The sequence below is a fragment of the Dermacentor variabilis genome, chromosome 1 (assembly GCF_050947875.1).
Source record: "Dermacentor variabilis isolate Ectoservices chromosome 1, ASM5094787v1, whole genome shotgun sequence".
Taxonomy (NCBI): Eukaryota; Metazoa; Arthropoda; class Arachnida; order Ixodida; family Ixodidae; genus Dermacentor; species Dermacentor variabilis.
The window spans coordinates 187,618,638-187,636,406 of record NC_134568.1 but is presented as its reverse complement, the minus strand read 5'-3'; the positions used below and the strand labels follow the sequence as shown (position 1 = coordinate 187,636,406).

The following is a 17,769-nucleotide window of genomic DNA, read 5'->3' as shown; positions in this document are numbered from 1 at the left end:
CCACCAGTCTCATGTCGGCGAATTTTTTTTCGTCAGCCGTCGCTTCAGACGATGCGGATTTCGATTCATTCTGGCAGAATTGGTCAAACATCTGGCTCAGAACGTTGTACAAATGACAAATTACGGTCAAACGGCACCTGTGCGCAAAACTACAGCGTGAACAAGTACGCGAGAAAAAGACTACCGCTGCCTGCCGTTTTCACATGCGCACAGCAGACCCTCGGCATTTTGCGGCGTTGACACGGCTGCTCCACACATCAAACCACAAATCCACGAGATCAAAGACGAGGTTTTCGAACAGCTCACACGAGGAAGCGGTACGAGTTGGACGGTCGAACAAAGAAAGCGCGTTGCTGCAAACGTCAACTCGCCCCTTCGCGCGCTCAGTGTGGACGATCGCTCGCAATGGGCCTCGAGGTGGGTAAGCGTGACGTGATATCCGGTTTTGCCAGAGCTTTCGGAGGAGGCCGGTAGGCGCTGTGATTTGAGAAATATTCACTAAAATAATTACTTTTCGCTCACTTCTCCTCAGAAAGAGTGTTGTTTTCGTCGCTCTCGGTGCGACAGCTATCAATGGAGACAGAAATCTCGGCGACAAATTTTTTATTCACTATCCCTTTAAGTTCTCTAATACCCCTGTCATACGGGCAACCGTAAACTCCTTTTAACTCCGTCGTCTTTATCTCGAGGGAGATGCACTCGGTGTCACATGGGTCGCCCTTCCACTGAGTAAGTTTAATGGAGCTTTTGGTCAAGGGAGATGGGCAGTCTCCCTTGGCGGCTGGAGAAAGTATTCTCTTGCCCATACTTGTTGTTGTGAAGCAGATAATTTAATTATAGTTTACATTAAAATTAATGTTGCGTGTGTTAAGAATGTTCCTCATGAATTAAATAAAAGTTCAAGCACAATTCAGCAACAGTTATGTTTGCTGCTGCACAATACTCTCTCGACCTAGGCCGTTTGGCGCCATGTTTTTCTCGTCTTTCACGGCGTTTACACGAACCCTACAGAATCAGGTTGAATCGGCTTGTCAGGCTGGAATGTGCCTGTCGAGTTTATGTAAACGCTAGCTGGTCAGACTGAACAAGCATCAAGTCAGCCCGCTGTCAGCCCGACTGCATGGGGTAGGTTGAACCAGCCCGACCCATTTGCAGCATGCATGTGAACGCGCACGGGTCCAGCTCACCATGCCGAGACATACATGAGAACACTGGGACATCGCTATTTATGCGTCAGCAGCAGCAATAATATCATGTTAAAGGCTAAGACCAGGTGCTGTGCAATGCAACCTCATCTTAGGGATAAGACCCACGAAATAGAGCTGCTGCAGACGGCTGCGGGGAACGGCAACCCCAGTTCGGGTGCGTTGATGTCTCGGACCGACGCTGTATGCTGTCGTTGTCCAGACTCGGTCAGCTCGATTACTGGCTCGACTCGCTCGTGTCGGGTTCCTGTAAATGTGGCTTTTGTCGGGCAGTGTTCGGTGTGGCCACTCATGAATGACACCACGGCATAGTAGACAAAATAAAAGGAAAGCCCACGAGGTCACTGTGCACAAAATGTTACGTTTTGAGTATAGTTTGCAGCAGTTCAGGTAGCAGAACGCTGAGCTTGCTCACCACGCTATGGTGGCTAGCCGTGCCGCAAAGGAAACCACACATAAGCACAGGGTGGCTAATGTCACTGTCAGCAATGCTATGTTTAGCAAGCGCACTTTGATTCTTTATGAGGTCCATCCATGTCTTTCGCATCAAATACATTGAATAATATTCTTATGGAAGGAGCATTCATTATAATAGCTACGAGCATAATTAGAAGTTACATTCTTGTACTTGTACAAAAAAAAAAAAAAAACACCTCTGAATGCGCCTCTGGCAGCTATGTTTATAACCTCGTGATTGGCACACGACCACAACTTTCTTGAGGTTGAACTCCCTTAGGAAGTCTTGAGCTCCCTTATCCTAAAGGAGTTTGTCGCTGCCCGTGTTACACGGGTATAAAGGGCACCAGATGTGTAATCTTTGGTGTGTGTTGGGATGTGGGATTTCTTGGACATGTGGCCTCTGGTCGAAAATGCGTTCGCCCCCTCCCCCCCTTTGGATTCATTCTTTGCTGCTGCTACACAAAAAGCATGGCACCTGTGTTTAAAACCAAGTGAGATGCAGAACTCTGTGTGGGCATGAATATAGCTTCAATGTTGTGTCTGCAGAATTTGGTAGAATCGACTTTGTTACTGAATAAAGGCTGTCAGCAAGCTTCCCAGTCATGTTCCCTTGGCAATGGCTGTGTAACTTAGGATCAGAAAGCCACTGAGATATGGAGCTGCTAGGTGCTTTTCAGCTTGTACTTTTGTATGGTGCCTCACTTATGCAGTGAGAGTTCTGTGCCAGCTCAAGGGGCCTAGTGAATACCCAGATCGCCATATACATACACTAGATGTGGATAATATGGTATACCTTGGACATTCAATATGTCCATTAGATATTCAGATTTATCCAAAAAATTTTGTATAGCTGTACTATGGATCATCGTAAATTTATTCAGGACATGTAAGTGGCACGTTGTGGGAATGTCAGGGCTAGATATATGTAACACCTTATAGAGGTCCACAGCATTCCTGTGGATATATTTATTACGTATAATAGATATCCACAACATTGAATAGTTAATTATTACATCAAATAGATATCCACGTTGACATCTACTGGACGTGCTTTGTACTATTTTTGGCTCTTCTTTATATTCGTCATGCATGCATGCACTTGTTGTCCCAGACTGCCCCGGACTGCTTGAGATGCTGCTATTACAGCCAGTGAATGTTGGTGTACACAGATTGTCGGACAGCCCTGGTCTTTTTGGGACAACAAACCAAAGAAGTGCCACTGTTACTAAGCAAAGAAAAACTCAAGTTGTCATCACAAGAATCTTTATTAAAAAACCTCTTATTGACATCAACCTTTTGCCAAGTATGTAAAGATGTACACAATAGATGCAGTGAAATACAATGGCAGACTGCAGACATATTGCAGGCAAACCAAATGGGTGCACATAATAAACGAGTTCTGTCTCATGAAAATAAAGTGGACACTAAAAATACAACCTAATGCCATCTCTTGGTTTCTGAAAGGCAGAATGAGCACTTAAAGCAGGAACCAAAACAAAAACATTGCATATGCATAACAGCTAGGCAAAAACATACTGAAGGATAAATAGAATGATGTTGAATTCCAATGGCGGAGTCGGAGCTAGTTTGTTCCAATGTCAGAGTGAGGGCGGGAGTAAGGCGTTCCAATGAGAGAGTCGGAGGGGATTCAGAGCGGGAGTCACTTCGTGGAGCAAAAAAAGATGCTCCGCCAAAATCGGCGGAGTGGACCGGAACTCGGTGTGACGTATTTCCTTTACTACGTTTGTCTGCTGGGAGGCGCCATCGGTCACGACTCGCGAGGAAGCAAAAGCTGCTGCACGCTTGGCAAGATATCCATTCTGTACTTTTAAAAAACAACAGGTGAACGGCGCGGAAGACACAAGTGATCGGTGCGGCGGTGCTGGGAGCAAACAGCAGAAGGAAATGACACCATGCAAGGTATCGTGGCTAACTCGGTGATAGAACTTCCGCTTCCGCCTTGCTCCGGCGGTGCAGGTTGTGTTCCACTTGCGGATCTGGAGGCGTTGCTCTACGCCAGAGTCGAGTGCTCACTCGCGGAGTCCGTCGGCTGCTCCGACTCCGCCCTTGGAATTCAACATGAGACAGTAAAAGCAAAACTGGAAAACGAACAGTTCTTTCATAAGAACCTCTCCCATAAGGTGAGCAGCAGTGCTGTTTTAGCTGCACTCTCTCCAGAAAAATAAAACACAAAGGCCACATCATTAGACTTCTCATGAACAAATACAAAAGCAGAATTCACATATGAAAACATCAAAGCACTATTTGACTAGCCTTGTATTCACCAAAGAAAAAAAAAAGAACAGAAATAATGTAGTGAAACATAAAGGGGAGCAACAGCTGAAAGCCCACAACAGCAATATCCTATAAGAAAAACAATCTGAAGACCACCAATACGTTAGTACAATAATAAATTGTGTAGAAGAAGGGTGCCAAATTAGCTTCTCGATGAAGGAGGAAAATTCGGAACGCAGTGGCTGCATAAAAAAAAAAAAATAGTTTTTACATATTGCTCTCACTCTTAAAAATGAAGACTTTTGCAAATGGAACGAGGCTGTTATCACTAGCAAGTAAATGTTTGCTTCATTTTTCTTAAATAAATATGCAGTCCATGTACAAACATGGATGACTCTATGAATGACTTGAGTAGAATAACTATACCATGTTTCCCTGCAAGTGAGACTACAATTCATGTGTAGATTCACAGATCATAAGAAATGTCAATGTAATGGCAGTTATTGGTTACCTGGTTCCACAGCACACTTGGCATTCACTAGTCAACCAAGTGCAGTGGCACCAGGTCACACCATGCTGCTGAGACTACTGAGCCACTTGTAGCAGTATCAAATCAGTTTTTTTCCTTTTGAACCTACTCAGTGCTTTCCATACACTCAGCCCGACACAAGGTAACAGGATTCTACACTTATAACATTTTTGAAAATGTACAGCACTCCTTATAATGCAATCAGGTGCCATGAAAGGCCAGAACCTTGATTCAGGTGATGCTGGAGACAAGTTGCCACATTTATATCTCTATAGCGTTATCTGGTCAGTCTTCATACACTGGACTCAACATAGCAGCAGTGGTTAATTGCATTGGCCCCCGCTGCAGTACTACAGCACATGCTTGTTATAACGGACCCGCATACTACAGACTTTTGGATATAACGGACCATATTTCAAGCTTAGTTTGTTCTACGTATATTATTAATGCAACGAAGTTCGCTTTTAATGGACCATGTTACAGCGGACTATTCGCTGCAGCAGACGAAATTAGCGGCAATTTTTGTCAAAATCGGGCATATAAAACGGACTTTTGCCATGTCAAGGGCTGGCAACTGACTTGTGAGAGTCAGCCTACAATATCGCAAGCAAGGGAGGGCGAGAAAGAGAGTTCTACTCTGGTGGCTGCTGGATATAGCACGGCTGCGCGGGTGCCGCATCTTGAAAGTGATCTGCGATGTGGAGAAAGTGCGCGCCTGCCCGGGTTTCGTCTTGGAAGCGATCTGCGATTGCAGGGCACACCTAGTGCCGTTAGCTTTGTGTGCACTTGGCTTTCGACGTTTCGTTACCATTGAAGAGAGAGATGCACGAAGGTCAACTCGATCGCTGCTGCTGCCGCAATTCCTCACTCCAACGTTTTGACAGTGACTTTCCGCTTTCATCAACCAAGATGTGTTCATGTTTACCTACATGTGCGTGACACCGTGCTTATTAATTTAGTTAGTAAGTGAATGTTTACAACTTTATACCGCCAATAAAACTACTATCCTTACTTCGCAATGCTGTCTACTAATTTGTTATCGCAATCGATGCTTCGCCTCTCAGGTGAAACTGCGACTTTTTTTTTTGTTTTTTACGTTGGATGTTCATCAATCCCTCTTTGCAATAACATTGTTACACATTGCAACCAAAGTTTTGGAAGTGAGGTGTTTCGGATAATATGGACTTCGGATAAAATGGACATCTTTTATTGGGTTATCAGGGTCCGTTGTAATGAGATTTCACTGTACCAAGAAAACATGTTGTAGCGAGTGCTTATCTTAAAGGGGCCATTTCAAAGGAAAAAAAATTTTTGCACGCTGAAGACAGATTTAGCCTAGTAGTGATTACAAGTTATACCGCCACCTGTTTCTGAAGAAGAAGAAAATGTGTCAGCACTCCTAAAGGCATATGGGATGATGCTATGTGGGGCTAGAGCGCGAGTCATACTTGAAAGGTCGCTCTCTGGCTCGTTTGCTTGAGCATCCTAATCATGAAAAAGAGGACAAATAGAACTATGCAAACACATTGCTTATCAATTACTTACCCCGCATTCAGAAATGTGCCCTTACTTGAAGCTCATGCTTGACTTTGTCACTATAATGACAGGCGCGAACTTGCCCAAGACACTTGGGTGCATTCGTGTCAGGCTTTATCCTGACCAAATTAAGCATGGGCTTCAAGTTAAGGCACATTTCTGAATGGGGAGTAAGACATACAAAGACATACAATTTGCCATACAAAGTAACTTAAAGGCCAACTGCAACAAAATTTTCGACTGCATAAAAAGCCCAGTTTCAGATAATTTAGACATGCAGTGGCTTCTGTGCAAAATCTTAAGCTTGAAATGCAGGTCAATCCGGTCTGTGAACCAGTTCACGGTGGTTGACGAGAAGTTAAAGAACTGCAGCTCAATTTCTGTGGTGCAGGCCTTATGTTTTATCCTAATAATGTGCACGGAGTGCGTAAGTTTGAGAGGTCCCGAACTGCTGGTTTGGTCGGCTTCTGAGGTGTATAAGTACACCTGCACCTGCGTAGACATGGCAGACGCACAAAAGTGGGGTTTCAACCGTGCTTGCAGCCGCGTGCTAAATCATCTGCTGCTCTGCTGCTTCGCACCTGTATGCCTACACGAAGGCGGCACCAACAGTAGAGAGGGTGCAGCAAAATCGTGAACCAGCCCTGCACCTTTTTAAATGAACGCCGTGGTTCAGAGGGTGCCATTCCTGTACCGCTGAAATTAATGGCAGGGTGCCTTTGAACTGGTTCAGGTGGTGCAGGTAAATCAAACGTACCTATTGTGGCTTGAAATATGCAGTTCTTTCGCGATTTCCGTGAAATTTTTCACCACCTTGGCTGATACAACAAAATTTTTTTAGAACTTATACGTAGTTTTCAATGATGATATTTTGAAATCCTGTAGCAAAAGAGCGATAGAAACTGACAATGTGATTTTCCCAAAACGGACTTTTTGGCCATTTTTCGCGATGTGAAAGCCGCATCGCCCCTTAAGTAAATGTAAGCTGACTACGTAAAAAAAAAAAGCTATTGTGCTAGGCATTCTTTGTTGAATCCCGCGATCGGATAATTTCATTTGTTTATTAAAGGGACCCTGAAACAAATTTGACGGTTTTGTACAAACATTCTGAGTCGTTAGGGAAGGTCCTTCTGATCATTAATTGATGCATTTAAGGACTCCCAATAAAGCATGTAATTTATTGTAAGGTTTTAGAAATCTATATTGCTACCGATCGCAGGATGCCACACCACTGTTATGAGCTGCCCCTGACCAGGTGACGCGAGTTGACCATATGACGCCGCGGCGAGCTATACGATTGGCGGCCCAGGGCATGTCATTGATAATTTTTCCAACTTTATGGTGAACAAATGTTGTTCATTATAGTTGGAATGTTTGCTCATTTGTTTCTATAAAAAAAGAAAGTAGCAGAAAGAGAATACACAACGACAATTTATCACTACACTCAAGATTTCTGGCACACAGCAAGTGTCGTCTGCTTGTGTTGTGTGTTACAATTACAACAAGCTCCACTATCTTTCTTTTTCATGAGCACCATGGTTCACCCTTGTTACATTGTGGGCTGCTATTCTCAAAATTCTGAGCAATAATTTTGTCAAGACTATAAGACCTGGTATAAGCAACTTTAATGATAGAATGGTGTCACAATATAACCCGCATATACCGTATGCCAAATAGTATGGTGTGTCATACATACGTATACCTAAATATATGCAGAACATAGCGGCAATGCTGATGATGCCTGCAAAAATTAGCTTGGAGTGTCCATATAATTGCTGTTGTAATAAAAGCGGGGCATACAGTGGGCATGGTTGATCACTGGTACCATTTTGTCTGTGCCCGAAGAGCATCACTAATGTACATTAACCTTTGCCACGTACAGCCTCTGTGTCGTGGCCTGCCTGCCTGGACTTTCCTTTAAACCGGTAGACACCACTGACCTAAAGTTTGCATAGGGCTGCAGTTTTCATAGTCTTCAGTTTTGTGGAGTTGCAAATAGTATGTCAAGGCCTAATCCAGGCCCAACTGAGGCCCGAGCCCTACCCGATCCCGAAGCTTCTAGGCCCGCTTCGGGCTCAAGTGAACAATTGCTTATCCCACCCAAGCCTGGCCTAGTGCCGGGTCCAGGCTTTCGGGCCAGGGCTTTCTGGCCAGCCCAGGCCCGTGCAGTGCTCTTACGCAGACTTTATGCAAGGAAGTACCAGGCTTTTTTTTTTTTTATGGAACTGGCACTTAAGTTCAGAAAGTGCAGGGTGAATCTGGTGGACCTGATGTCTGGCAAGTTGATTGTGCGTGTGGCTTGTGATCCTATGCCACATCTCAACAGAACCTCTTTAGAACTATTTGGAGGTGGCTGTTATTAAGATTATTATATGTAGGACCACAAGCAGAATTGTGCCATATGTTGCCTGTCATTTTGTCACTGATGAAAACTTTTTCTGAACAAAAGTGATGCTTTCGGAGACCTAATTTGTCACTTTAGCTTGACCTAATGCCTGCCTTTAGCATCCATATAAGGCTTCAAACATCAAGGCTTAACTTCTGCATATGCATGTTTGTTGCTGTGATGCTGTATTTGCACAAATCTCGAAACTGGTGTCATTCGTTCTAAGTGGATTTGCCTTGCAAACACACCAGCTAAAATTGCATAAATTGCAATATGTGTAGTAAGGTAATTGTTTAATTATGGTAATGGATAATGTGTAGTAAGGTAATTGGCTTTTTCACTATTAGCACTGGAAAAGCAGAGAGTTGTACAGAAAGGATGCACTTCTTTATGCTTCAGGGCCATACCTTAAACCTTTCAAGTGGAAACCAGTCTGTACCATTGGCAGGGTCTACCCTTCCTGCTGATATCGTCCTCGAAAAGTCAAAATTGTATGCAGAGTTTTCAGCTCCTGTTCATCAAGGATATACAACTGGTTATGGATTCGATGCACTTTTAACACCACTTGGTGAGTGTCATGCCATGTTTTTATTTTCTTGTTTGGTTGGGTGATTGTTATACAGCAGGGTTTTTTGAATAATTCTGGTCTCTGCAAACCGTACTATATTTCACTGTGTGCCACCCCTCCTATTATGATGTGCTTATCCAGAGCCCCCCTCACTGAGTCATTTTAATGATTACATGCAGTGTACGGTAAAACCCCATTAACCTGTACCTGCTTAACAAGTAATTCCAGCTTAAATGTAGTCGCCATGAAATCCTCACCTTGCCACCATTGAACTTGATGTATTGGCTGACCGTTTAACTCATTCATTACCACGCCTATTCAAATCGATCACCGGTGATCGATACTTTAGATAGCCTATTTCGACATGTTGGAGCCATTTCTTATCCACTTAAGGCCATCCAGTTGTTAGTACAGGCGCTAAACTTTCACAATCAGTTAAAATTTTTGCACTCAGACGATTTTGTGAATTTTGACGGACCTTTTTACGAACTAATGTGCGTATGTTGTAGCGAAAAGAGGCGTGGCTGTCACTTTATGGCGCGCTCGAGAAAAAAGCATGCCACTCACGATTACACTACACTATCATCCAAATTTTGTAATCAAATGACTCCCAGCAAGTCAAGAATTAAATTATATCGCTGGGTTTGCTATCCGACAGTGCTGAGCGGTAATAATTACCCGAAAATGACTCTAATTGTTCACTAGTAAGCTTTGGTTCGCAGTCCAAGTCGTTTTATTCCACCAAAATGTATTTCTGAAGGTCCACCGCATGTCCAACATGTGGACCTGGCTTTTGCAACCAGTTTCCAAGAGTTTCAGTATTGCCTCTCTTGTAAAATCCCGGCAAGGGGCGCTGCTGGTGTCGCTGCACAGTTATCGAAATTTGCTCCCATGGTGGCGTCCCGCGTAGCTCTGTCGTGTGAAAAGCTTCCTGCTTGAAACTATGCTGCACCCGCACTTCAATTTAGTGATGAGGGCTCGAGTTATGATTCCGAAGATGACAGCAAGGCTGATTCCAGCTCTGGCGGCGACAATGTTTTGAGTCAGCATGGGTCAGCATGGGACATCCACTGCTGTTCACCAGCGAGTTTCCTTCTCAAGGAAGGAGTTTCCTCTCCTTCCTTGTGTCCTCTTATCTGCCGATCTTCTTGCTCGACCTGAGAGCCCTACTTATTATCTTCAAGGTGCATACTTCATTTGGTTATGATGTGCTACTATCGGCAGCAAAGAAACTTCCGTTCACATCAAGAAGGCCACCCGTAGCACATCTCGGCCCAACACTACGGATCAGCGCAAGACAGTTAACAACGGCACGGGATTTCTTTCTACTGTTCTTTTCTGAAGAGGTGATAAAGACAATGCAAAAATACAAACAGATATGCTTGGATGCATAATCTTCTAGTTGCCCAGCTATACTGAGAGCGATTGGTCCTGGAAGAGGTGCATCACTCTAGACGAACTGGTGACGTACGTTCCTTGGACTTCTCATCGGACCATCCTCACAAGGTGCCGAAAAGGCGGAACTGCAAAATGTGCTATGAGGACGGCAAAGTTTTGAACAAAAACTAGATGTTTTGTGGGAAAAGTGTAGAATGCTTCACAAAATCTAGGAACTGCTTGATGAGTGATGAACTGGTCTTGGTTTCTTTTTTGTATCCAAATAATGGCAGTGTACTGAGCATTTATTTTTTCAGACACTATTCTTGAGTTATTTAGCTTTGAAATGTATATTCTAAATTTCCTTTGATATTAATTTTCTCGTAGATATCATGTTTTTTACTGTTATTTTTATCAACTAGCAGCAACAATGGCACTCCCTGCAATTTTCATGTTCTACCTAATAAATGTTTTTGTTTTGCAGCATATGTTTTTGGAAAGAGCATTTCATTATGCACAATGTGCTATGCTGCAATGTGTGCTGAAATGACTGTTCATCTCGTGGTAGCAAAAGCATTAAGGCATAGTTGCCTACCGCATTTCAAATGGCTTTTGCATAGTTTTTACTTCATTTTTTAGTATGTACAAGCATGAAATCAGGCTGCAAACATTCGGATGCAGATGCTTTGTTCCACTCGCTTCTCCCATCCGTTGTTGTGACCCCATCTGTGTCCACCTGTGACATGACCTCCTTAGCTGTCACTGACATGCTTCTGTAGCAAAGGAAGGACTTCTGAGTTGCTTCTCTTATTGACTTGTTGCTTCAACCTATGTCGTGTCCCATCTCTCTCGAGGAATGCACTGTAAAACGCCTAACACCATTTTTTTTTTTTCAACTGTTTGCTGTACCACCCCAACTATCTCTCTGAACGATGCTAGTGGCTTTTGGTTTTTCTCTGCCATTTATGCTCAGACATATGGACTGCCTTTCATGCTTCCCCGCAGTGTGTACATGCCAGAGTATTGAAGATTTACACTAACCTTCGCCTGCACAACTGTGGGCGCAGAATGTACTGCTTCGATCGCCGCTACATACGGTCTTGTCTCGCTTGCCAATGCCTTAAGCCTCCCTGCCATTACACTGCTCCATTACAGCCATTGCCATGTCTGCGCGCCACTTTGACCACGTCGGCATCCACTTGTACAGACCTCTTCTCATCACTTCTGCTGGCAACCACCAAATAATTGTTGCCATCAACACCTCACACACTACACAGAGTCCTCCCCATTGCCATCTGCATGTGCAAGTGACGTTGCGTCTTTCGTGTTATGATACATGATTCTACAGCATGGCACACCACGTGAGCTGCTTAATGACTATGGACGTGTCTTTATGTCGAACATTGTCAAAGTGATTCGAAAGGAATGCCACGGTGTTCATCGAACAACCACAGTCTACCAGCTTTAAACGAATGGTTTGACAGAACGATTCAACCGAACATCGGGCGATGTGCTGGCAATGTACGTTGCTACCAACCGCTCAAACTGGGACCATGTTCTTGCCTTTGAGACATACACCCACACTACCGCTACACAGACCACCACTGGATCCTCTCCGTACTTGCTACTTACTTAAACAAGCCGTCCTGCGCACGCTAGACACCATCCTGCCGTACCACCTGGATATTTCTTAAGCTGCTAAATACGCTGAAGAGTTTCCCTAGATTGCCCGCTCCCTCACATGGATAATCAACAGTGCCAGAAAGACCATCGCAATGTCTCAAGGACTCCAGCGTCTTATACCCTCGACTCAACTGTATGGCTCTGGATGTCTTCAGCCAGTCCCGGTCAGTCAACGAAACTTATTTCGAAGTACCATGGCCTTTACCGTTTTGTCAAGGAAGCTTTCACCAATTAACTAGTTATTGAGCCACCTGAGCCGTCTTCTGATCAACGCTGAAGGCTTGAGATGGTGTATATAGACCCGCTAAAGCCTTACTATGATCCTGCTGTTGCACTGTGCCCTTAACTTGCCAGGGAGGCTCTTTTCCAGAGGGGAAGCAAATGTAATGAAAAATACTAGCACCATTTGAAGGAGTGTGCTACACACACAGGAAAAAAATAATTCAGCACCTTGAGGCTTGTGCTGTTTTCCGCCTTTGTCAGTTCACTTGCTGTGGCTGTCTGTTTATAAAGAAAAATGTTGATCCCAAACACCCCATTATAATTAAACGTTTGAGGTTTCCTTCCACTTTTCGTCACGCCATCATGGCGGTGCACCGTCCCCATCAGGCGGCCCGGCAAAACAAGCCTCAGAGACCAGAACAGCTTCCAAGCGTCCTGTGCTTTTGTGCATGAAGCCACATCAATATCATTTCAGCGCCATGCTAGAGAGCATTGTGGCGTCGTGCACGCTAGGACTCTGTGACGCTGAAGCTCGGCTAAAAAGCGCCGGGTGCTCAGCACAGAAGAAAAATTGGACGTTGTTCACGCTATGAAACATGACATGAAGAAGTCAGCACTGGCATGCGACAGGGATCTACCGTTGACTACGGTCTGTGGCATTTGGAATGCAAAGAAGTTGCTCGGCAGCACTGCTGCAACTGCGAAGAGATGTTGGCTACGAGGTTCAACTTTTCGCCATCGTTGCCTCTGTTGTTGCCGTAATGTGGCCTAACGACAGTGATGAGGACAACATGGAAAGCTATAGCATGGGCGATTCAGGCCCGACAGTGGCAGAAGCTGCTGTAGGAGTTGAGGAGGACGTCGGGATGAAACACTGGGAAGGTTTATATACATTATGTACAGTGAGAGTCAATTAACAGTCGTAGAGTCATTATGGGCCGGCAGCAACTCGGACGCTGCGGCCCGCCGCAAGAAGTTCTAAAGAGATGAATCAAGGAATGCTCTAGGAAAGCTCTGGGAATGCTGCTCCCGGTCAGCATCCTTTAAGCCCTTCAGTGTCACGTTCGGCCAATGGGAGAGCCCGCTCAGGTGACGCCATTTTCGGCCAATCGGCGAGCCCGCACGTGTGTCGTCATTTTCGGCCAATGGTAGGCGCCCGTGCGATGGAGTCACACCCGGCGAAGAGAGTCGCTCCTTGGTCCCCCTGCGGTCTTGCCATGCTGACTTGCAATGCGCCGTCACCATAGAGGGAAGGGGGCGACGCCGCCAGGTTGTCACGGCGCATTACAGCAGTCTTGCTTCGGGACCCACTTTACCCGCCACCAGTGCCAGGCTCTCGCTTTACTTTTGGGAAGAGCCAAGCAGTGAGTAGCTCCACCGGCTGCACACGAAGTGGGGTCCGCCAACTTATTTGCACGTGTCGTGCCTCAAGAATGTGGTATCCGTGCTTCTGCGCTCCTTAATTAGCTGTGGTGCGTTTCGATGTGGTCTGGGGAACTCAAAGTAGGCTCAGGAAACGGCCCCGTATCTAACAGCTCGTCCTCGCCCCGGAAGTTCGGAATGGCCGGTGAACTCAATTCGCTGGCCATGAGGAACGCTGAAAGAACCTGCAGGGTACTGGTGTCGAGCCTCGTTTGACGAACTTCGGGATCCTGGGCCCTGGAGAACATACGTCAAACAAGCAAAACAACACAGCGCTGCACCACGTGTAAGCGCAGGCTCTTCACCCCTGACTCGCCAGGCTATTACTGAGTCAAAAGGAACCCTGATCTTTTATTTCCCCAATTTTGACAAAGCAGTTCCAACCACCCTTCCAAACCGCTATCAGCCGTTGCAAACAAACAATAAAAACAGCCGAACATAACTTAAGTGGCCTAACTACTCGAACAGCATGTTTCCAACCTATCGCAGTGGCGTACTTATCACACGTATTGTTGCCACTGAACAGTCTGGCCATCTTCACAAGTACGCAATCACAAGCGCGGTCGCCTTGTTGTCACTAATCAGAACGCGTACTTGCGTCGTAGGCAAACGTTTCATTATGCTTACTTACGTTTCTTCCTTTAGTCCCTAAAGGACACGTAAACTAAACGAACAATTAAACTTGCGGGACTTAGCACTCCGCAGAAACCTTAAAATAATGCGTCTTCTAATAACTAGTTCCATGCACGCTAACTAGAGAAGTCAGAATACGGCTGCCCTCAACACACACGAGCAACCCAGTCAAACATTCTGCTTCCTTCCGTCCACACAGGACACGCGCTAAAGGAACTAAGGACGCTTCTCAGTGCAAATGATGCACTTACTGAAAACCTATGCGGTTAACCTTAGAAAATAAAAAAAAACACAAGAAAAGAAGGTTAACTAAAACACATGCGCATTACGATAGGCCTATCAACGATAACCTTGACACTCAGGTTACTCACACACAAAAAAAAGAAAGCCTATTTACTCATTAATGAACACCTCGCAATACTACATGTTTACAAAAAAAAAACGAGTCTTTCAAGCCTCGGAGCTTCTCAAACAAAACATAAACAAAGCTCAAACCTTACATATTGAAAGCAACTTAAATCACGAAAATTATCCGATGCTCGAAAAATAAAACAAAATAGAATGTTGCATTTCTACTGAATCTCTGTTTGCCTCCCATTCCAAATGTTTTTGACTGACTGGTACTTTGAGCCGTACCCGAGGTGGTCGCGGTTTGAAAGCTACTCTGGCTATCCAGGAATAACAAAACGGCTGACTCACTATCAGGTCCTCCAAGACGTTACAGTCTGATGCCAATTTGCGTCCTGGCGCCCCGCTTTCATCACGAACTCGATTAACCACGTCGCTACTCCCCACCTGGTCTCGTCTTGCCTCCTTGCGCTTCTTGGTACTACACGCTGAGCTTCGAAAAGAAAGACGGAACGACGAGGAATTTAACCACCCCGTGCCCTTTGTCTGCGTCCGTGCGGAACATGCTTCTCGGTCTCTCTTTGACCGGTGGCTCAAACGTGTTGGATGCGTCAACCTCTTCTACGACGACCGCACCTTTCTTCTCCTCGGGCCCGTCGCCGTTTTTGGCTTCGCTACATTAGCCACCGCATTCCGATCTTCACGGCGCTTTCTCTTGGGATTCCCTTCCATGCCGTCCTCTGGCGCCTCGTGCTGGCCGTTACACATTTCGTCGGCCCGGATCGGTCCCTTACTCGAACAGTCTGAGTGATTTACATTTAAATCTACTCTCACTTTGCCTTGACTGGCGGACAGCTCAACCGACTCTGGAACAATGCAACAGGCTTTACTCGAGTTATGCAACTCGCACTCTTGCGAACTGCCCTCTACTGCATTGCCCAGCCCACGCTGTGCATCGACACACAGCCAATCGGTATCGATCGCTGTCTCACGCGCACAGTCCGAATTATTAATAACTGAATCATCCCTATCTAGGCCACCTAGACTGGCGGAGAGCTGCACCGATCCCTGAACAATGCAGTTGTATTCTTTTGAGCTACGCAGCTCGCAATCCTGAGAATTACCCTCAACTGCATCGTCCAGCTGGCACTTCACTTCGGCATGCAGATCTGACCTGACATGGGTGCTCGCGTCTGTCGGGTCAGCAGTACCCTTTACTTCGCTAGCAACCTCACTTTCATAAGATGCAACACACACGCGCAGTAACTGTGCTAATTTGTTCGCAGCTGGCCTAGCTGTCACTACAGTCCTCTGTTAGCACAGCACCTCGTCGCCCTCACTGCGGCCTTTAACGGCTTCTGTTGCCACTAAGGCATCGTTAGCAGCTAGCCTTTTCCCTTCACCTATGAATGTGCAGCCAATCTCACAGGCAATACCTCTTTCGTCGGCTTTTGGCGAAAATCCGCTCGATACTTCCTCGTTCTTTTGCTTTGCACTACGTGCAGAATTTTCAGACAGCCGTTGTCTCTGTGCCTTTAACTGCTCAAAATATTGCAGCTCTTTTATCAATGCTGCCTTCTCTCTCTCATACTTTTGCTCGCGCTCACGCTTTCATTCTTGATACGCACGTTCACGTTCATTCTCACGTTCTTGACGCTCACGCTGATGTTCTTGACGCTCACACCTAAGAGTAAGTTCTTGAAGCTCACGCTTCCGTTCATTCTCGCATTCTTGACGCTTACGCTCACTCTTACGTTCACGACGCTCACGCTCACGCTCCTGTGGTTCTTTTATTACCTCCCAAGCAAGCTCAATGCTTTCATCATCTTTGCCACTATCTTGAATCGCCTTTATGATAGCTGGCGTTTTCATCTGTTCATCCGCCTCAACTCCCAAATTGTCGCACACCAACAACAAGTCTAACCTTGTCAACCTTCTAAGATCCATGGCAGCTGCCCCGACTGGTGGTTAGAGCTGTTTTCCTTAATTAATTTGTGCAAACACACAATGCAACAAATTCCCGATTCCCAGAACTATCAAAATGAACACACAACATTTGAGTCTGGCGAATCAAAAGGAAAAAAACCACGCACTCACTTACAGTTGCAGCACCCTGCCATCTGGTTCATTGGTCCGCTGTTCCCGGTTCCTTAGGACTCCCTGAGTCGAAGGCTCGCTCTTCTTCGCTACTCCCAGTTCCTCGGGACCTCTTTTGGACGAAGGCTCTTTTTCGCTGTTCCGGGTTCCTCGGGATTTCTCTCGACGAAGGTTGATCCGTAGCACTGCCACCAGCTGTTGCATTTGGAGGCGATCCCACCGCTAGCAACCAGTTGTAGGAGTTGAGGAGGACGTCTGGATGAAACACTTGGGAGGTTTATTTACATTATGTACAGTGAGAGTCAATTAACAGTCGTAGAGTCATTACGGGCCGGCAGCAACTCGGACGCTGCGGCCCGCCGCAAGAAGTTCGAAAGAGATGAATCAAGGAATGCTCTAGGAAAGCTCTGGGAATGCTGCTCCCGGTCAGCATCTTTTAAGCCCTTCAGTGTCACGTTCGGCCAATGGGAGAGCCCGCTCAGGTGACGCCATTTTCGGCCAATCGGCGAGCCCGCTCGGGTGTCGTCATTTTCGGCCAATGGTAGGCGCCCGTGCGATGGAGTCACACCCGGCGAAGAGAGTCGTTCCTTGGTCCCCCTGCGGTCTTGCCTTGCTGACTTGCAATGCGCCGTCACCATAGAGGGAAGGGGGCGACGCCGCCAGGTTGTCAAGGCGCATTACAGCCGTCTTGCTTCGGGACCCACTTTACCCGCCACCAGTGCCAGGCTCTCGCTTTACTTTTGGGAAGAGCCAAGCAGTGAGTAGCTCCACCGGCTGCACACGAAGTGGGGTCCGCCAACTTATTTGCACGTGTCGTGCCTCAGGAATGTGGTATCCATGCTTCTGCGCTCCTTAATTAGCTGTGGTGCGTTTCGATGTGGTCTGGGGAACTCGAAGTAGGCTCAGGAAACGGCCCCATATCTGGCACTGCGCATTACATCAGCCTCATGAATGCAATCGTCACAACAAGAACAGCACCCCGTATTGAAAAAAGCGATTGCGATTTCTGTAGCGCTACGGCGCCCGTTCACAGAGAATATGCAATGCCAATGAGGAATCTGCCATGCGA

The 17,769-nt window shown here is 46.1% G+C and overlaps 1 protein-coding gene across 1 annotated transcript in view; it reads left to right on the top strand.

The window, feature by feature from the left end:
- The window catches only part of LOC142589817 (uncharacterized), a 228,045-nt gene that overhangs the window by 184,225 nt on the left and 26,051 nt on the right, over positions 1-17,769 (top strand). Inside the window, exon 15 of the mRNA XM_075701397.1 lies at positions 8,750-8,918. Within this exon, the coding sequence (XP_075557512.1) occupies positions 8,750-8,918 (169 nt within the window). The remainder of the gene's footprint in view (positions 1-8,749; positions 8,919-17,769) is intronic.